At 44.3% G+C, this 21,770-nt stretch overlaps 1 protein-coding gene across 2 annotated transcripts in view; it reads right to left on the bottom strand.

The window, feature by feature from the left end:
- The window catches only part of LOC309343863 (potassium channel, subfamily K, member 16-like), a 104,673-nt gene extending 83,108 nt beyond the window's left edge, over positions 1–21,565 (bottom strand). Inside the window, exons 1-5 of one of the 2 annotated variants that reach the window (XM_081866016.1) lie at positions 21,421–21,565; positions 17,043–17,243; positions 15,424–15,544; positions 5,260–5,423; positions 4,572–4,734 (exon numbers count right to left, since the gene is read on the bottom strand). In XM_081866016.1, coding sequence (XP_081722142.1) covers positions 4,572–4,734; positions 5,260–5,423; positions 15,424–15,544; positions 17,043–17,237 — 643 coding nt within the window. In that variant the 5' untranslated portion in view covers positions 17,238–17,243; positions 21,421–21,565. The remainder of the gene's footprint in view (positions 1–4,571; positions 4,735–5,259; positions 5,424–15,423; positions 15,545–17,042; positions 17,244–21,420) is intronic. The other variant, XM_081866014.1, reaches the window with a different exon arrangement.
- Between the last annotated feature and the right edge of the window lie 205 nt (positions 21,566–21,770).

Genomic DNA, 21,770 nt, shown 5'->3' on the forward strand with positions numbered 1-21,770 from the left:
CCTCCTAGAAAGTAAGGGGAAACGTCTGTGTGTGTTATGGAGGTAATGCCTACGGGTGGCGGGGGGATCTGCTGCAGTTGTGAGCAGAGGATCCATGGTTCCCCTTCCTTCCCTCCTCCATGGCTCACTTTGAAACAGCAAAGCGGGAGAAGAGCCGCTGAGTGGGGAGGAGAGAGGGACAGAGAGCCTGCTTCTTTAAAGGAGCAAAGCGGGAGAGGAGAGGAGCCGCTTACACTCCTGTCCGGTTGGTTCCTTTAAAGCAAGCAGGCTCTCTGTCCCTCTCTCCTCCCCACTCAGCTCGCTAAATAGCAGCAAAGTTTTTCAGCCCTCTAAGCCGGGGATGAGCAGGGAGGAGGGAGAAAAGCAGAGCCTGCTTGCTTTAAAGGAGCAAAGCGGGAGAGGAGAGGAGCCTTCTCCCCTTATACCCCTCTTCTGCATTATTAGCAGCATCCTTCTCCACCCACCCCACGCGTGCTTCTTCTCCCCTTAAACCCCTCTTCTGCATTATTAGCAGCATCCTTCTCCACCCACCCCACGTGTGCTCCTTGTCCCTTGAGTGCTTTTCCTTCCCTCCCCACTTAAAACGTGGTTACAAAGCACGGATCCACATGGTTCCTCAGGATTTTTGCACTGGGTCACCCCAAATTCACCATCAGATCACATAGCATGTCCATGGCTACATCTTGCACCAAAAAAATCACGCACCCACTGTTGCCTGGGGCCACAGTGGCACGTGGTTACAAAGCATGGATCCACATGGATCCTCAGGATTTTTGCATTGGGCTACTCCAAACTCACTGTCAGATCACATGTCTGTGGCCACAGCATGAACCACAAAAATCATACATCCACTGTTTCGTTTAGATTTTTTTCTTGTTTTCCTCCTCTAAAAACTACGTGCGTGTTATGGTCAGGTGCGTGTTATAGAGCGAAAAATATGGTACATCTGAAGAAGTGTGCATGCACACGAAAGCTCATACCAATAACAAACTTAGTTGGTCTCTAAGGTGCTACTGGAAGGATTTTTTTTACAGTGGTACCTCGGGTTACATACGCTTCAGGTTACATACGCTTCAGGTTACACACTCCGCTAACCCAGAAATAGTGCTTCAGGTTAAGAACTTTGCTTCAGGATAAGAACAGAAATCGGGTTCCGGTGGTGCAGCAGCAGCAGGAGGCCCCATTAGCTAAAGTGGTGCTTCAGGTTAAGAACAGTTTCAGGTTAAGAACGGACCTCCGGAACAAATTAAGTACTTAACCCGAGGTACCACTGTATTTTGTTTCCCTATACAGGGCTGCCTTCAGATGTCTTCTAAAGGTTGTATAGTTCTTTATCTCCTTGACATCTTCCTGGTTCCTTGTAACCTCACTTCTTGCAGTGAGGGACCCACCAGAAGGCCTTGCAGTTCCAACCAAGAGAAAGGTGCAAAATCACTGTCCAGGAAAACATACTGGACATTTTCTTTTCTTTTATGTTTGATGCATCCAGCCCAACCCTCTGCAATGCAGGAATCTCAGCTAAAGCATCCATGACAGATGGCCATCCAACCTCTGCTTAAAATACCCCAGGGAAAGACTCCCTCTCATGGGAGTCTGTTCCACTGCCAAACAGATCTGACTGTCACAATTTCTCCCAAATGTTTAATCCGAATCTTCTTTCTTGCAACTTGAAGCCATTGGTTTGAGTCCTACTTGTCAGGGATCTAGCAGGGTCAGACGAATGGGAGGGGTCTGACTTGGACAATGAGAGAACACAATCACAGGCAGGACAGGAGTGAGTTAACTTGACCCCCTTCCTTCTCAGTCTTACAAAGTTGGCAGAGTAACAGAGAATCAGACCCAAGGGAGAGACATCTTGAGGTTACTAGGCAACCATGAAGGGAAGAGAGTTCAGGGGAATCTTCAGTGGAGAACAAAAAGAGGGAGTTCCTATGGTCTCCTCACAGTAGGAGGGAGGAGAGGGTGAGAAAGCTATGTAAGGGTCAGAGGAGTAGGGCCAGACGTTGTCAAACCTTGTGTTGTCTGAGGAACGGAAATTCAGAGCACCTGATTACCAGAGATTGAGTGGTGTGTGCCGCGCTTTGTTTCTTTGATCTGTAAATAAACGTACATGAATTTCCAGAGGCTCGTTACTGCATACTGGAGCCATCTGACTGCCTGAGATCATTATACTACCCTAAAGATCAAGAGAAAACAAGCTCCCTCTTCCATGTGACAGCCCTTGATATATTTGAAGATGGCTACCTTGTCTCCTCTCAGCCTCCTCTTTTCCAGGCTAAACATATCCAGCTCCTTCAACCATTCCTCATAAGGGTTGGTTTCCAGACCCTTGATCATCTTGGCTGCCCTTCTCTGCACATGTTCCAACTTGTCAACAGCCTTCTTAAACTGTGGTGCCCCAAACTGGACACAGTATTCTAGGTGTGTTCTGGCCAAGGCAGAATAGAGTGGTACTGTTACTTCCCTTGATCTGGACACTATACTTCTACAGATGCAGCCGAGTTAGCTCCCCCCCCCCCACACACGCACTGCTGCATCACACGGTTGACTCATGTTAAGCTTGTGGTCCACCAAGACCCCTAGATCCTTTCCGCATGTACTGCTAGTAAGCCAGGTGTCCCCCATCCTATATTTGTGCAGCTGGTTTTTCTTGACTAAGCGCAGAACCTTACATTTGTCCCTATTGAAATGCATTTTGTTAGCTTGTGCCCAGTTCTCCAATCTGTTAAGGTCATTTTGAGTTGTGATTCTGTCTTCTGTGAGATTAGCTACCCCTCCGAGTTCAGTGTCCTCTGTACATTTGAGAAGCATCCTGTCAGTTCATTCAGCCAAGCATTTATAAAGACCTTGAACAACAACAGGCCCAGAACAGAACCCAGTGGCGCACCACTTGTCACTTTTTTCCAGGATGTTGAGGAACCATTGATGAGTACTCTTTGGGATGGCTTCTGTAAATCCAGAACTGTTCCTGGAAGATATGGATACTTGGAGGGTCTGTACTTGAGAAACTTAAAATATGGTTTGGGTTCCAGATTATAATCATTGCAAGTCATCATTTTTTATGAAACCTGAACTGAGCTTTCATATTCTTCAGTACAGCAGATTGGTTGCCACCAGTACCCCCCCCCCTTTTTTAATTAAAGACTTTATTGATTTACAAAAGTGTGTGCAATCTCTCTCTCTCTCGTATTTTTTCCATGTAACATTTTTACAAATCAGTTTCATTTGCTGAGACATTAGGAAGAAAAGGGGAGGAAGATGGGTGGGGGTGGGGTCGGGTGGCGATGTTTCTCTTTTACTTACTATATGTAGGGTTTGGTGTCAGCGTTGCTTGTGCAGGTTCTTTGCTGTTCGCTTGTGTTCCTTTGGTGGTGAGAGAGGTTGGGGTTGGCCTAGGATGTGGTTATTCATTTGTGGTTGGCTGTGGTGGTCTTTGTTTTCATGTGTGAGTGGGGTGGGTGGGTGTTTTGGATCAGGTTAGCCATATTGATTTGTATGCTGTTGATGGGTTTTTGTCATTGTCTTGTTGGGCTGTGTACGTGATAAAGGGGAGCCATACCGGGTTGAAGGTGTCTTCTTCTATTTGTCCCCTTGTCAGTTTCAGCTTATTGGATAATTTTTCTAGTCAGGCTGTTTCCCATACTATTTGGTACCATTGGTCCATGCTTACTCCTGACAGGTCTCTCCAGTGTCTGGCTATGGTGCTTCTGGATGCTTAAAGTAGGTAGGTTATGAGTTCTTTGTGGTGTACGTGGGCATTATTGTCTTGGACGATGTTTAGTAAGGCCAATTCTGGGGTGGTTTCTAATACTTGCTTGGTTATTTTACTTATTTCTCGTATGGTTCTTGTCCAGAATAGTTGGATTTTGGGGCACTCCCACCACATGTGGAGGTATGTACCTGTGGATGTGACCCTCTCCAGCATTTTGGTGAGGTTCCTGGGCATATTAGCTAGTTTTCTTGGTGTTAGGTACCACCTGTAGGTGAGTTTCAGGGTGAGATCTTTTCTTTTCATTGATATGGATTTAAAGGGGGGTTTAGAACACATTTTGTTCCATTGAGTGGGGTTAATCTCATAGCCTATGTCATCCTCCCATTGTTTTTTTGATTGCGTCTAGGGAGTTCGTGGGATTTTGTAGTAGTATTTTGTATATTCTGGATGCCATTCCTCTACCTGTCCCTTTGTTGTTAGAAGGAGGTTTTGAAGGTTGCCAGGGGCCTAGTTGCTGTTGATTTTACTGCTGGATTGTTTAAGAGGGTATGCAATTGGTGATGTGTTAACCAGGACATTTGGGTGTCTTCTAGTTAGTCTTGTACTTCTTGTGTTGACAAGGATTTGTTATTTTTGTAGAAGTCTATTAGGCAATATAAGCCTTTGGTTTGCTAGGTTTTAATCTGGAGGTTTTGTGCTGTGTGGTGGAATAGTGGGTGGTGCAGCAGGGGAATTAGTGGGGATGGGATTGGGGACAGTTTGCCTATTACTGCCACCAGTACCTTGAGGCCACAAATGACCTCACTTTATCTGTACAATCAGTTAAGCCCACAATATCAAAGTATTTTGAAAGCCTTACCTATTATATAGTCTCCAAAACCAATGGTGCTGAGTGTAACAAATGTAAAATAGATAGCTTCATAATAAGCCCAGCCCTCCATCCATTGAAAGAAGAACGCTGGCAAAATAAGAAACATTAGAATTCCCACAACCACAAACACGAAAATGTATCTTGCTGATTTCTGAAAGATAAAGCAAGAAAAGAAAAGAAAAAGGGAGGTTTGATGCAACAGAGCTCAGTTCTCTCGATCTACAGCCATGCACTGTTATTTTAGGCTGCGTTAACAGATAAATAATAATAATTCCACCCGTTAAACTTCATCTGGAGCACAATTTCCTGCTGATGTCACAATTCATGGTGGTCAAGCTCTATGGTGGTATTTCATTCCTAATTGAAGGCACAGTTCAAGTTTATCTTCTTCAGATGGCATAATGCACATGTCTAATTTATCCTTGTCTTCCACCTCTTATAGAGGCAGCTAATCAGATATGCATATGTATATGCAATATAATAGAAGAAGAGATCTGTTGAATCAGGCAAGGGCCCATCTAGTTGAGGATCCTGTTCTCATGAAAGCTGACCAGATGCCCACAGGAAACCTGCAAACAGGACCTGAGTGCTGTCTATGTCTATAGCAGTCTATGTCAGCCTTAGTCTTGTGATTGGTAAGATTAGAAATCATCTCCAGATAAAGTAGCTGAATTACCTTCTTTCCTTTCCCATACACTTTCTCTGCACAGCTTTCGAAGAATCTTGAGATTGAAGAGCCAATATAGTTAAAGCAGAGGAGGTTGAAGGGGATTCCAAAGAGAGCAAAAATAACACAAAAGAGCTGACCTTCTCTCGTTTGGGGACAGAGGTTTCCATAGCCTGTTGAAAGATTAAGAAAGGGTTGCAAAGGACGTCAGCAACTGTCGATTTGCCAATTGCCTAGAGAAGTTACAGAGCAGGGTCCCTACGAAGGGTTGTTTCCAGTGGAGAGCAGCGTGTACATTGAGACTGACTGTTCCTTCCTTTCCTCTCTCCTGTACAACCCCCAAATCTGCTCCAGAGGACCCCCATACCCTCTGGAGCAGACATTGATTATGCTCAGAGGGGTACAGAGAGGAGAAGAGGGGTAAGTTTCATTGTGCAAGCAGAGGTCTGTGCACAATTGAAATGGCAGCCTTGAATACAGCCCAATGTATTTATTTTATGTACTGCACTCACTGACCTCCTTTATGCCGATGCACTTGGTGTTAGGATAATTATGTGGGAGCTTCAAGTATGACTTCGGAGACCTTGTGAAACATTGGGTGAAATGGAGACTCATCATAGCAACCCTTTAAAAAACACACCAAATGATTGATAATATATTTGTCATGAAAATCTGGGGATCACTGCATTTTCATGATAATCAAAACAAATGTAGGTTGATCTGCAGTGAGGAGAGAGCTGAATTCCTCCATTCGTGACCGTCATGGCTAAAATAAGTTGCAATTCCCAAGCCCCTAAAAACTTTAAGAATGCTCAAGGAATTTGATTTCTCTCAATTCTAGTGTGACCTGGCCTTGCCTGTGAACTGGAACATGCTTAACCTTCAGATATTTCAGTTCTTCAAAATTTGTGATACAGTTATTGGATTAAAAATGAATTTCAAAAAAATTATTTATTTTGGGATAAATTTAGAAACGTATTTGATGTGTCTTTGGTGATGAAATAGGACATTTTTTTTCAAAATTGGTTATAGTTATTGGATTAAACAGTGAATTACAAAAAACTTATTTGCTTTGGGATGATATGTCTTTGGTGATGAAATAGGGCATGCAAGGAGCGTCTTAGACAGAGGAACCACCATTGTGCCCAGATACCAGCCCATAATAACCCTCAGGGTAAGTCTTCTGCTCAGAAAAACCTCCATTTTAGTTTCCTTTGCGATTGGCCTCAATTAAGACTTGGCTGATCTATCTGCCAATTACTTCTTATTAATTAATTCTTATCCAGAATGCAAATTGGCTTCTGGTGTAAGAAGAGGCATTATTTAAGAGGCTGAAAAACAAAGCAAAAAGCTTATCTTAAATTATCGGATGATTGGGATGATCTGGTTAGTTTAAAATCTTCATCTTATATTACTTTTAACTCTCCATCCCTTCAGTGAGCTTGAACCCATTAGCATGGGAATAATAATATAATTGTAATTTATTATTTATGTGTCGCCCATCTGACTGGGTTGCCCCTAGCCACTCTGTGTAGCTTCCCCTGTTCTGCAAAAACAATACTTCGGTCTTGTTGGAATTCAACCTCAAACCGTTGGAATGGAATGCACTGTTTACCTAAAGGGACAGACACAAGTTTTCAAAGCAGAGGCTGCTAAGGGAGTGATGAACAGAACTCAATATGGCAAAGACATGGCTGAACGCACCATTGATTGTTAGTATCATCCCACAATTATTGGATGAGCAATTGCAAGAGCTCAGAGATGAGATGCACAGAATGGTGAATGAAAATGGATCAGAGAAAGACCAGACTAAAGAATTCACAGGACCTTTGGGGGGGAATATTGATCAACATATGGCAGAGATAGAGAGAGAAAGGATCTTGTGCACAGGTGGAAATGAACTCAGAGGAAAAAACCACCAAGCTTCTGGCAATTCATAGTCACAGAATCGTAAAATTGCAGAGTTGGAAGGAACCCCAAGAGTAATCTAGTTGAACCCTCTGCAATGCAGAAATCTCAACTAGAGCATCCATATCACATGGCCATCCAACCTCTACTTAAAAACCTCCAGTTAAGCAGAACCCACTGCCTATAGTGAACAGTGGTTCTCGATCAGAGCCTTCAGAGGGTTGCAGAGAGGCCTTAGCACTCTTGAAATCCTCTGAACCATCTGAGTCAGTTTCAGAATCAGAATCAGAACCTTCATCAGTGAGTGTTGGGCTTTGCTGCTGTTTATCCTCCGACTCTTCACTGTCATCAGGATAACATTGGAAAATTCCCACATTCTTCCCCTGCTTGCCATTGTACTCAATACTTCTAGTGAGCCTAACTGTATTAGAGTCAGTCATCATTACTCTGTAAGAACCTTTCTGATATCCTAGAAAAATACCATGCAAACCACGTTTGCCTAACTTGGAGCTTTGTGGTGTGTGAACCCACATGCCAGAACCAAATATTCTCATGTGCTTGATGTATGGTTTCTTGCCAAACATCTTTTCATAGGGGGTAAAACCAATCAGTGATGACAATCTGCGATTAGAAGTATAAACAAAACAGCTGAGCACTTCTGCCCAATAACTCTGTAAGATTGGCGTCATGTAGCAAGGTTATCAAGCCTTGAAGCAATGTTTGTTTTGCCCTTTCACAAAGTCCATTCATCCAAGGAGACCGTGGACTTGAAAGGTCATGCTGAATTTCTTTCTCAGTCAGAAAAGCTTCAAACTTTTGAGAAGTGAATTCTCCCCCTCGATCTGTAAATAAACATTTCACCTGTTTATCATGCACATTTTTCAACCAAGCACAGAATTCCTTGAACCTAGGAAACGCTTCTGATTTCTGCTTGAGATTGAACACATGAATATATCTGGAATATGAATCAATAAGAACCATGAAGTACCTGGCTCCACCCAAAGAGGGTGTTAGTGGACCAACAAGATCAGCATGCACTACCTGGTATGGTTCTGTAGCTTGTCTACTAGATACCTTACCATTTGCAGTCATTTTGACCTTGTTTGCTGCGCATGCCTTACACTTCATGTGGTACCTGCAGGGTTTAATAGTCATACCTTCAACTAAGGCAGGCATTTTGGAAACTGCCTCGAAGTTTAAATGACCAAGGTTCCTGTGATAATCATGAATACATCCTGCATGCAAAACCTTGTTAGTATTTGCAATACAACAAGTTTCATCCTGCACAACATCAACAGAATCATCATAATGTAATACAAACAAATGATCAACATAATCAGCATGCAATACAAAGTCATCTTTCTTGGTGATGGTGCACTTCCTCTTCTTGAAGGAAACATCTATGTCCTGTTCAGTCAGCTGCGAGGCGCTCAATAGGTTGTGTGCAGCATCTGGAACAAAAAGAACGTTGCGTATTGATGCACCCAAACTGTGAAGTACAACCGTTCCGTAGCCTTGACTGGAGATCGTGTGGTCATCCGCTTGGTGAATCGCACCTTCCTGCAGAGTAATGGACACGAACAGGTGTTTGTCTTTGCTGACGTGCCGGGTGGCTCCCGAGTCTATGATGAAGAAAGATCTAGATGTCTTCTGGACCTTTGGAGTGCAGCGTGAGACCATGGCCTTGTGTGCTGATCCCGGGGGGAAGGTTACCAAAGGCGAAGTCAGAGTCCGGTCCTGGGTCACTAGCCTGGAATCAGTCCACAAGGAGCGGGGCGAGGTCCGAAACAGGAAGCCGGGCAGGGACAGGAGCACTGAAGAGTCAGGTCTGGGTCCGGGCAGGAACAGGAACTCAACGACGTTGCTCCCACAACCTGGGACCGGGCCGACTGGCCTTTATCTGTTCTGAGGCTAGGGGCGGTCCCGGCACCCAGGAGACCCGCCTCTCTTGGCCTTTAGGCGAGCACTCCTCCTGGGAGCAACCAGTTCCCTTCGCCTCTCTGCCCTGAGTCTCTGCAGTTCAGGAGAGGTTAAAGGGTTACTGGGCCCAGGGGGAGACTCACCTACAGGCACTGAGTCCTCAACCACCTCTGGAGCCAGAGTGGGATCACCTGGTGCCTGCTCCTGAGGATCTAACACAGGTGCAGGCACTTCAGAATCCAGGCCCTGTCCCAATTCAGCCGGCCCTGGAGGCGGGGACTCCTGTGCAGGCTGGGATTCCTCTGGTTCAGCCTCTGAATCGGAATCCCAGGCCATCACACCTTGTGTTGCATTGTCCTGGACTTCTGACCCTTGCCTTTTCCACGCATTGAACTTTCGCTGCGTTGCTCTGTTGCCTTGGCATTGGGATGTTTACATTCCCCCTTCATGTGGCCTAGATGCCCACATAGTAGCATTTCACTGCCTTCAAAGCTCTGGCGCCATCTAGTGGTTGCACTGCATTCTGGGATGACGTCTGTGAGGATTCCCCCTTAGTGATGCAGCTAGCAGTACACCGATCCGCTTCATTCAACACCATTGCAGTAAATTGCACTACCGTGAGCTGAGCAGTAGGCAAAACAGCAAGCTGGCTGGCAATCGCTTCCCAACTTGAACCCAAAAAATGTAGAATCATGAAGGAATACACAGCCTCCGGAAAGGTGATTCCACGCTGTTGCAACTCATGCCTTAGATTCTGCATTTCCATGAGGTGAGCACATACATCTGCTCCATCAGCAAGTGCCATATCATGCAACTTGGCATAAAAGAACAAAGAAGCTCCCACCTCTGTTCTTAAATGTGACTGTTGGAGACGTTTCCGAGCACAATTCAAAGTATTGGTGCTGACCTTTAAAGCCCTAAATGGCCTCGGTCCAGTATATCTGAAGGAGCGTCTCCACCCCCATCGTTCTGCCCAGACACTGAGGTCCAGCTCCGAGGGCCTTCAGGCGGTTCCCTCACTGTGAGAGGCCAAGTTACAGGGAACCAGGGAGAGGGCCTTCTTGGTAGTGGTGCCCGCCCTGTGGAATGCCCTCCCATCAGATGTCAAAGCGATAAACAACTACCTGACATTCAGAAGACATCTGAAGGCAGCCCTGTTCAGGGAAGTTTTTAATATGTGACATTTTGGTGTATTTTTCATCTTTGTTGGAAGCTGCCCAGAGTAGCTGGGGAAACCCAGCCAGATGGGCGGGGTACAAATTATTATTATTATTATTATTATTATTATTATTATTATTATTATTATATCTCTTTGGCTGAGGCCTTGTCACGCAAAAGACAAAACTCTTCAGGGGACACAATAAGCGTTAGAGTTCCCATTGCTTTAGAATCCTTAGCCTCCCATTCTTGGGTAACTGGAGCTGGGGGGGGGGCGCATCTGTTATGACATTAAACAGACCCTCTTTTCTTAGCAGGGCTTCTGCATACTGCACCCATTCCTGATAATTCCCTTTTGAGAGCTTTGGTATCCCCATCGCAAATTGAAGAGCCTCCTGTACTTTTGGATTGGCCATTGTGTCTTTAAAGCAAGCTCAGTCTGTTTCCCAGCAGCTGCATTTCAAACAGCACCCTTCTGCCGCAGCCGGTTAGTGCTTTGGATTGAAGTTCAAAGTCCACCCTTATTGCCAATTAATTAGGGACTGGCAGGCTTCCCGGGTAATGAGCACCTACCTCCCATCAATCTTCTTGACACGCAGAGAAGATAATCTGCATTCCATTCTTCTGGGCCCAAAACCAAAAATGTCGGAATCTCCGTTCGACCGAGCTCCTCCAAGCTCCTCCGGAATCGCCTCCGACAGTAATTAACAACCTGAGCCTCTTATAAGGCTCCAAGCACATTCCCATTACGCAGAGTATCCAGCACAGGGAAGGACGAGAAGTATGAGCTACATGTTAAGAGTTTTATTACTAAGCTATGGAGACAGAAAAGAAATACATCATCTCTCTGCGAGAGCAGAGAGCAACTGAACAAACAAAGGAACAGGAAACCCGTAATGTCACATCTGTCTCCCGTCTCCCGTGAGACTTCCAACAGTATGGAATCTCTGGAATGCAAAACAGGCTCTTGTGACTCCAAGCAACTGCACAGTGGCAATACACAGAAACTAACACCCACAACCTCATGATGGAGTGTGTTCCATTGTCAAACAACCCTTATTATCAGAAAGGTCTTACTGTCAGAAGTTTTTAGAATCATAGAATCATAGTTGGAAGAGACCACAAGGGCCATCGAGTCCAACCCCCTGCCAAGCAGGAAACACCATCAGAGCACTCCTGGCATATGGTTGTCAAGCCTCTACTTAAAGACCTCCAAAGAAGGAAACTCCACCACACTCCTTGGCAGCAAATTCCACTGTCAAACAGCTCTCACTGTAAGGAAGTTCCTCCTAATGTTTAGGTGGAATCTTTTTTCTTGTAGTTTGGAACCATTGCTCCGCGTCCGCTTCTCTGGAGCAGCAGAAAACAACCTTTCTCCCTCCTCTATGTGACATCCTTTTATATATTTGAACATGGCTATCATATCACCCCTTAACCTCCTCTTCTCCAGGCTAAACATGCCCAGCTCCCTTAGCCGTTCCTCATAAGGCATCGTTTCCAGGCCTTTGACCATTTTGGTTGCCCTCCTCTGGACACGTTCCAGTTTGTCAGTGTCCTTCTTGAACTGTGGTGCCCAGAACTGGACACAGTACTCCAGGTGAGGTCTGACCAGAGCAGAATACAGTGGCACTATTACTTCCCTTGATCTAGATGCTATACAGTGGTGCCCCGCAAGACGAATGCCTCGCAAGAAGTCCTCTGCTGTCCCAGGGTTTTTTAAAATGCTGGGGGTGGGAAGAAAAGCCCTTGTCCCCACCCCCACCCCCAGCCTTCAGAAGGGGTCGGGGGACAGACTGTCCCCAGACCTGGTCTGAAGGCGGTTTCCATAGGGACGCATTGATTGATTTTCAATGCATTCCTATGGGAAACCGTGCTTCGCAAGACGAAAAACTCGCAAGACGAAAAAACTTGCGGAACGAATTGATTTCGTTTTGCGAGGCACCACTGTACTCCTATTGATGCAGCCCAGAATTGCATTGGCTTTTTTAGCTGCCGCGTCACACTGTTGGCTCATGTCAAGTTTGTGGTCAACCAAGACTCCTAGATCCTTTTCACATGTACTGCTCTCAAGCCAGGTGTCACCCATCTTGTATTTGTGCCTCTCATTTTTTTTGCCCAAGTGCAATACTTTACATTTCTCCCTGTTAAAATTCATCTTGTTTGTTTTGGCCCAGTTCTCTAATCTGTCAAGGTCGTTTTGAAGTGTGATCCTGTCCTCTGGTGTGTTAGCCACCCCTCCCAGTTTGGTGTCATCTGCAAATTTGATCAGGATGCCCTTGAGTCCATCATCCAAGTTGTTGATAAAGATGTTGAATAAGACCGGGCCCAAGACAGAACCCTGTGGCACCCCACTAGTCTCTCTTCTCCAGTCTGAAGAGGAACCATTGATGAGCACCCTTTGGGTTCGGTCAGTCAGCCAGTTACAAATCCACTGAGTGGTAGCATAGTCAAGTCCGCATTTTACCAGCTTCTTTACAAGAATATCATGGGGCACCTTGTCAAATGCCTTGCTGAAATCAAGGTAGACTACATCCACTGCGTTCCCTTCATCTACCAGGCTTGTAATTCTGTCAAAAAACGAGATCAGGTTAGTCTGACATGACTTATTTTTCAGAAATCCATGCTGACTATTGGTGATCACAGTATTCCTTTCTAGGTGCTCACAGACTGTTTGCTTAATGATCTGCTCCAGAATCTTCCCTGGTATTGATGTCAGACTGACTGGGCGGTAATTATTTGGGTCCTCTCTTTTCCCCTTTTTGAAAATAGGGACAACATTTGCCCACCTCCAGTCGGCCGGGACTTCGCCTGTTCTCCAGGAATTCTCAAAGATGAGTGCCAGTGGTTCTGAGATCACATCTGCCAGTTCTTTTAATACTCTTGGATGCAGTTCATCTGGCCCTGGAGACTTGAATACATCTAAACTAGCCAAGTATTCTTGTACTATCTCCTTAGTTATTCTGGGCTGTGTTTCCTCTGCTGAATCATTTGCTCCAAATTCTTCAGGTCGGGCATTGTTTTCTTTATCGGAGAAGACTGAGGCAAAGAAGGCATTGAGGAGTTCAGCCCTTTCTGTATCCCCTGTTTGCATTTCACCATCTTCTCCTCTGAGTGACCCCACTGTTTCTTTGTTCTTCCTTTTGCTACGAACATACCCATAAAAGCCTTTTTTGTTGCTTTTAACCTCTCTAGCAAGCCTGAGTTCATTCTGTGCTTTAGCTTTTCTGACTTTGTGTCTACACGCGCTGGCTATTTGTTTGAATTCCTCTTTGGTGGTTTCCCCCCTTTTCCATTTTTTGTACACATCCTTTTTTAATCTTAACTCAGTTAAAAGTTCTTTAGATAGCCACCCTGGCTTCTTTAGGCACCTTCCATGTTTCCATCTCATTGGTATTGCCTGAGGTTGTGCTTTTACTATCTCCCTCTTAACAAACTCCCAGCCATCATGAACTCCCTTTCCTTTTAGTATTACTGTCCATGGGATCTCACCCAGCACTTCCCTAAGTTTTATGAAGTCGGCTTTCTTAAAGTCAAGAAATTGAGTCCTAGTATGCTTGGCTGCTCCTTTCCGCTGTACAGTAAACTTCAGAAGAGCATGGTCACTCGCGCCTAATGATCCTTCCACTTCTACCCCACTAACCAGGTCATCAACATTGGTTAGGACCAGATCTAAAATGGCTGTTCCTCTTGTTGCTTCTCCCATTGTCTTTTTGGACAATGAAGTTGTCTGCAAGGCCAGTGAGGAATCTGTTTGACCTTATGCTCTTGATGTTTAGTTGGAATTTCCTTTCTTGTCTTTTGAAGCCATTGCCTCGAGTCCTACCCTCCAGAGCAAGAGAAAACATGCATGCTCCCTCTTCCATGTGACAGCCCTTGAGATATTTGAAGATGGTTCTCATATCTCCTGTCAGTCTCTTCAACCATTCTTCATAAGGCTTGGTTTCCAGACCCTTGATCTTCTTGGCTGCCCTTCTCTGCACATGTTCCAGCTTGCCAAAATCCTTCTCAAATTGTGGTGCCCAAAACAGAACGCAGTATTTCAGGGGTGGTCTGACCAAGACAGAATAGAGTGGTACTATTGCTTCCCTTGATCTGGATAAAATACTTCAGTTGATGCAGCCACCAAAAACCCAGATCCTTTTCACATGTACTACTAGCAAGCCAGATGTCCCCCATCCTATATTTGTGCAACTGCTTCTTCCTGACTAAGTGCAGAAGCTTACATTTGCCCCTATTGAAATGCATCTTGTTGGCTGTGGCCTAGTTCTTCAATCTGTTGTTTGGAATCCCAATTTGTGCTTCACACCAAAAAGCTTAACCAGAGCTTTCCAAACTGTGTGTCCAGTGGCGTAGCGTGGGTTGTCAGCACCCGGGGCAAGGCAAGTGATTTGCGCCCCCTAACCCGTGGATTTGCGCCCCCTAACCCGTGGATTTGCCCTAACCCCAGAAGTTGCGCCCGGTGCGGCCGGCCCCCCCTGCACCCCCCACGCTACGCCACTGTGTGTGTCACAACCTGTTAGCGTGTTGGCTGCAGTGTGTAGGTCATGCCAACGCTGGAAAGGGCTTAGTTTAACCACCAGCTTGCTAGTAAAACTGAATTACCATGTCACAAATTGATGCATGTATAAAAAGTGTGTCACCAACATGAAAAGTTTTGAAAGCTCTGGATTAAACAGTGCTAATAAGGTAGGTTCTCCCACTCATTCAGTGCATGGGTTTCTGCCTTGAAGGCATTCATCTAGACATAAAGGGTGTGCGGTTTCTTGAGTGTATTGTGTAGCTTACTGGAAAGAAGTTGCAATCCTATGCAAATTTATTGGGGAGCAAGTCTCACTGAATTCATAGGGCTGTGCTGAGAGGGACGGATTTGCATTGGGAGACCTGGCATTGGGTCAGTTGCACAAGGTGGGATTTGAACTCGTTTCCTAGCCCAACTACTTTCCACAGGGTGGTTTTAATAATGGGTTGGCCCCAGAAGGGTGGGGAATAAATAACTAATCAGGGAATGGTCTTGTTGGGCATATAATAAATGAACTTTTATTTGGCCAGAAATGGAAAGACAAAAATGAGATGTGAAGGATGATGAAGGAGCAAAAGCAAAGCCTGCAGCTTTACACAATTTATCTGAGAGCAGTTGAATGCCCTGCATACTATATTCGCGAAGAAGCCAGAACCAAATGACAGTACCTATTGTGGTTAACACAGTTGCCATGAAGAAGAAAGAAGTACTGAAATCCCAGCTGGCCCTTCCTTCATCATCATGTCTTCCTATAGGATCTACTCCGATCTGAACATATTTTACCAGTTTCTGCAATTGAAGGCAAGACTCAGTTTGAATATTCCAACAATAAGAATAGCCCCTCCTCTGATTATCACCAGATACTGCTAACCAAATGGCTATGCATTCAGAAGGGAAGTTCTCACAAACAAGACCTGAGCACAACAGCCCTCCCCTCACTTGTCACCCCCAGTAACTGATAGGCATAGGGCTTATGCACACTCAACTTTTCCTCCACTCTTTCCAGGCAAAGGCCGCACTCCAATAGCAGTGATGGCAACACTATAACAAGCTGTGTTGTTTATATCTCAAGTTCAATACTAAGTGTTTCTCTCCCTTGACCCCAAGAGAGGGTTTGGTCTTCTTGCTCCAAAAACATACACTTTAGTAGCAATGCATAAATCATTACCCCTTGGCTTGGCTGTCTTCATAAATTCTTCTGGACAGAGTCTGCTTGGAGTTTTGGCTCTCCCATATTCTCAGTCAACCAAACAATGGTGAGACTACTCCATCTCCCACCCTCTGTTCTAAGGCAGAAACACACACTTTTCAAGGCAGTTATCCAGACAATGATTCAGCTTTCCTGTGACCTTGAACAGAGTCACCTGTTTTGCAGTTGCTACATGACGTATGTTCTCCTTTTCCCAATATATTTTTATAAAATATGTGTCCCAACAAATATAGTACAGTTGAACCTTGGTTTTTTAATGCCTTGGTACTCTGACATTTTGGCTCCCAAATATCGCAAACCCCGAAGTGAGTGTTCCGGTTTGCAAATGTTTTTCGTAAGCTGAACGTCTGATGCAGCTTCCGTGCCTTCCAATTGAGTGTAGGATGTGCTTGCAACCAATCGGAAACCACACCTTGGTTTTCAAACCATTTTGGGAGACGAACGGACTACCGGAACAGATTAAGTTCCACAACCAAGGTTCAAATGTACAAATATTAACAAAAACCTGCTCTTTACAGCTGAATTGGAGGAAATGTAAATTTGGGTTTTCCGTGGCAATGATTCAGCTTTTCTGTGACCTTGATTGGAGTCACCTGTTTTGCAGCTGCTACATGGCGTATGTTCTCCTTTCCCTAATTTATTCTTTGCAAAATACATTTCCCAACAAATACAGTACTAATACTAACAAAAACCTGCTCTTTATAGCTGAATTGGAGCAAAAGTCAATTTGGGTTTACAATGGATTGCTGTTAACAAGCTGGTTTTCACGAGGAAAGCCCCAGAGCAACAAAATGGTGCTCAGACACGGAGCTTTAAATCATGGCCAGGCCTGGAGAGAGTGGAGGAAAGCTCAGTGTGGAGAAGCCCATGCTGCCTCTCCAACAGTGTAGGCAGAACACTGCCATAATGGCTAGTAGAAAGGGTGAGTCCTTATGGTTCTATGCTGCCTACTGATTCTGTCCCCACCTCAATTCCCATCTCCTAAACTGTACTCCCCCCATATATACTTTTTGACCTCCTAACCTCTGGTGTCATGCCACGGTCATCCCTTTCAGTCTTGCTGAAGTAATGCCTTACCCGAATGACTAATTCCACCTCTTCTGGGGTGAGAGCGGTGTAGTTCGAAAAAAATTCCTCTTTCAGCTGAAACATTGCTTCTTCCTTTTTTAGGTAGTGATCCTTCTCCAGAAGCTCAAAGATGAGGGCCCCCATCAGCAAGTAAGTCAAGATGCCAGCCACCAGTAGAAGGCCCTGTACCCTGCTCACACGCATGTTGTTCTGTGTGGGAATGAGGGCCAAGGAAGAAGCAGACACAAGAGCGACTATAGTTTAGTAAAGCAAGTCCCTATTTGTCTTGACCCAGACTCAACAGTACAGCCCCATAGCTGGGCACTCTCTATAGCTGGGCCCAAGCTAATGAAATGAATTTCAACAGGGAAGGTTCTGCACTTAGGAAGAACCAGCTGCACAAATAGAAGATGGGGGACACATGGCTAAGTAGCAGTACATGTGAACAGGATCCAGGGCTCTTGGTGGACCACAAGCTGAACCTGAGTCAACCGTGTGTTATTATTACCACAAGATTTATCTAAATTAGCATTGTTAAACATCAACAAAATGTATCATGACTTATCAATGGATATTGACAGACAGCAGTCATTGAACCTGACCCTGTGGGGGGAAGTCAAAGCTCTTAAACTGAACATAATACCTAGTTTATATCTTAAAAGAAATTCCAGTTCACATACCAAGCAAATACTTTCAAAATATTAAATCTTGGTTTAGAAAATGCATTTGCGGAAGTGGCAGGATTTAAGCTAAATAGGAATAAAACGAAATTATTAGTTAAAAACATGAAGGAAGAACAAAGAACCGAATTAGAACAAAACATTGAGATTGAAGTCCATAAAAAGGTTAAATATTTAGGGATTTGGTTAACATCAAGAAATATAAACCTATTTAAAAATAATTATGAAAAAAATTGGCTTGAGGTAAAAAGAAATTTAGAAATATGGAGCAGAATGAATCTCTCAATGTTAGGAAAAATATTGGCGATTAAAATGAATGTGCTGCCAAAAATGCTATTTCTTTTTCAATCAATACCAGTCATCCTGAAAGATGAATGCTTTAAAAAATGGCAGAAAGAGATTTCAAGATTTATCTGGGGGGGCAAAAAGCCAAGGATAAAACATAATATACTTACAGATGTAAAAGATAGAGGCGGGTTTGCCCTCCCAGACCTTAAATTGTATTATGAATCTGCTTGTTTGGTATGGATCAGGGACTGGATGAGATTGGATAAGCATTAGAACTAGAAGGACATGATAACAGATTTGGCTGGCACGCATACTTATGGTTCGGGAAAGGAAAGGTTCATAGAAGTTTTTACAACCATATAATCAGGAAATCACTAATGAGAGTATGGGAGAGATACAAAGACTTATTGGAACAAAAGACCCCGTGGTGGCTTTCACCACATGAAGCATTACTGCTCAAACCACTTGGAAAGAAAGGAAAATGGCTCACATATGCTGATTTATTAAAGGAACATGATGGAAAATGGAAATTAAGAGATTATGATGAGATCAAAGACCACTTTCAGAGTTGGTTGCATTATCGACAACTATATGAAACACATAAAGAAGACAGCAAGAAAGGATTTAGTTATACTAGATCTAGGTTTCAAACGGAAGTGATTGAAGGGAAAGTGAAACTACTGAAGGCCGCATACAGCATATTATTAGAATGGGAGATGAAATATGAAGAGGTAAAATCAGTTATGATTAAATGGGCACAAGATGTAGGGCATAACATTATGATGGAAGATTGGGTTAAATTATGGAAAACTGACTTAAAATTTACAGGCTGTTCCCTATTGAAGGAGAATTACATGAAGATGATGTACAGATGGTAAACAACACCAGTGCAGTTAGGGAAAATGTACAAAACTAGTTCAAATATATGTTGGAAGTGTAAGGAAAAGGAGGGGACATTTTATCATATGTGGTGGGATTGTAAGGTAATTAAAAAATTTTGGGAAATGATTTGCAATGAATTGAAGAAAATGTTCCATTTAACATTTGTTAAAAAACCTGAGGCATTTTTGTTGAGGATTGTAGAGAAAGACCTGCCAAAAAAGTTGAAAAACATCTTCATGTATGCGACAACTGCCGCGAGAGTTCTGGTAGCACAAGGATGGAAGACTGAAGAAACCCCAACAAAAGAATCAGGGCAACAAAAATTGACGGACTATGCAGAACTGGCAAAATTGACATATAAGCTACGGGACAAGGATAACTGTGACTTTAAGAATGAATGGGAACCCTTTACAAAGTATCTGAAGACGCAACGAAGCAAACTGGACTCCTTGGCAGGTTTTGAATAAACATTCACAAACCTTTTACAGTGGTGCCTCGCAAGACGAAAATAATTCGTTCCGCGAGTCACTTCGTCTTGCGATTTTTTCATCTTGCGGAGCGCGGATTCCCCGACTATTAACAGTTTTACGAAAAAGGAAGCAAGCCCATAGGGAAATTCGTCATGCGAAGCACCTCGAAAAACGGAAAACCCTTTCGTCTAGCGAGTTTTTTGTCTTGCGAGGCATTCGTCTTGTGGGGCACCACTGTATTGATAATAATCAGCTAAATAGTTTGAGGATCTGTACAACTTTGTAACATGCATAAAACAGCATTCTTAGAGAAACCAAAGACTGGAACTGAGGGAAGTCGGGGTGGGAGGGTGTGTGTCAGGGAACTGCAGGCAATGAGGGAGGAAAGAAAGGGAGGATATAGAGAACGATCCCCTCTGATTAGCAGTTTCTCGTCCTCAGAGGAGAGAGAAGAGGAGAGAAGAGTGAGTCTGAGCGGGACGGGCTACTTCCGAGAAAGACTGCTCCTTGTCACAGGGAAAGACGGAAGGGGCTAGGCAGATGGCTGTGCTGGGGGGAGCGAGGGAGAAAAGAGGCCAGTCACTTGGTTTATTTCTGCCTGTAATTGAGTCAGGAGGCAATAAAGAGTGAGATTTATGGCCGGCTGCCTGGAATGCTTTCTCTGCTGAGAGCAGCAACACGAAGCAGCTGGAAAGCTGAGAGTGTGGGAGAGGGGAGGAAGGAAAAATGGGGGGGGGAACAAGGATGATATGTTTATGTTTTTGGATAATATGTCTTGTTATAATTTTGAATAATTTTTTTAAAAAAAAATGCATATGGGGCTCTTCAGTTCCAAGAATATCTATTCAAACAATGCAAAAGTTGATCAAGGAAGTAGGATTTGGGATCCCAGATTTAGAACTGTATCACCAAGCATATTTAATGTCAGGTACACAATTCTGGGGGATGCAGGTGGCACTGTGGGTTAAACCACAGAGCCTAGGACTTGCCGATCAGAAGGTCGGGGGTTTTAATCCCCGCGATGGGGTGAGCTCCCATTGCTCAGTCCCTGCTCCTGCCAACCTAGTAGTTCGAAAGCACATCAAAGTGCAAGTAGATAAATAGGTATCGCTCCAGCGGGAAGGTAAACGGTGTTTCCGTGCACTGCTCTGGTTCGCCAGAAGCAGCTTAGTCATGCTGGCCAAATGACCCGGAAGCTGTATACGCCAGCTCCCTCGGCCAATAAAGCGAGATGAGCACCGCAACCCCAGAGTCGGCCACGACTGGACCTAATGGTCAGGGATTTCTTTACCCTTTACCTTTACACAACTCTGGAGACCCACAACTGAAAATAACTGTCCAAATTGGGCTACCTTGGAATATTCCTATGTAGCCCTGCAAGAAAGATGGGCGGCACTCGATTCTAAATATGTTTATATTCAAGAAACTATTGAAAAAAATAACATCAGTTTGAACAAAATGGCATCACATGTTCAAAAAAATATAAATTTGACATTTTCTCCCATGACAAAACGGCTTTGTGGGGAAACACGTCTTTAAAAATCGGGAAATACTTTAATAGGTTAAGATCTGGTGAATTACAATAACAACTCTGTAAAGTATAGAGTTTTGGGGGTTTTTCATCCCATCCCCTTTACTTTGCCTTCTACACGGCTGCTGTTTCTCCCCCCCCCAAAAAAAGTCTCTTGAATATGACATTGCAAGGAAGCTCTGAGGACAAAATCATATGTGAATATGTTGCTAGAAGAACTAGGAAAAACCTATTCATGTTGAATAGGTTTCTAAAAGGACTCCCATATATTGACTGTGGAAAAAACAACTGCTTGGGAAAATCGTTCAAGGTGTTAGGACACTGCATGTCAAAACACACTTTTTCTTTCCAGGTTTGGTTTGGTTTGGTTTGGTTTCTTAAGAAATACAGTTCATTGGGAAACATGGAAGGAGAAAACCAGGAGGCTTTGTCATGGTGGAGCTAGTGTGTTTTCCCACATCCATAACCAGCCCAGGGGTCATTTGGAGGAGGGAATTGAAAGGAGGGGAGAGGTCTTTGCTTGGCTCCTCACTCACCCTGTCAGAGTCCTTAGAGTCTAATTCTTAAATTATCCACTTCATCAACTCCCAGTATCTGATGGGAGAGTCTCAGTGGTTCCCTTTCACTGGGTAGCTATTTGGGAGGAGCAGCTTAACCCCCCCATGGGCTCTATGAGGTCATGGGTACATTACCTTCTTTTGCTTAGCTGGTCCTCTGTGAGGTCACCACCTCTGTACCTGCTGGGCTGCTGACAGCCTCTAGGTCTGAGAGGCTGGTAGGAAGAGCAGCCCACAGTATTTTAGAAATGTATAGGGAGCAAGTTCTGATGAGCAATGGGAATGCTCATCAGATTTGCAGATGGCACCAAACTGGGAGGGTAGCTAAT

This window comes from Podarcis erhardii (assembly GCF_964252035.2).
Source record: "Podarcis erhardii genome assembly, chromosome: 1".
NCBI classification, from domain to species: domain Eukaryota; kingdom Metazoa; phylum Chordata; class Lepidosauria; order Squamata; family Lacertidae; genus Podarcis; species Podarcis erhardii.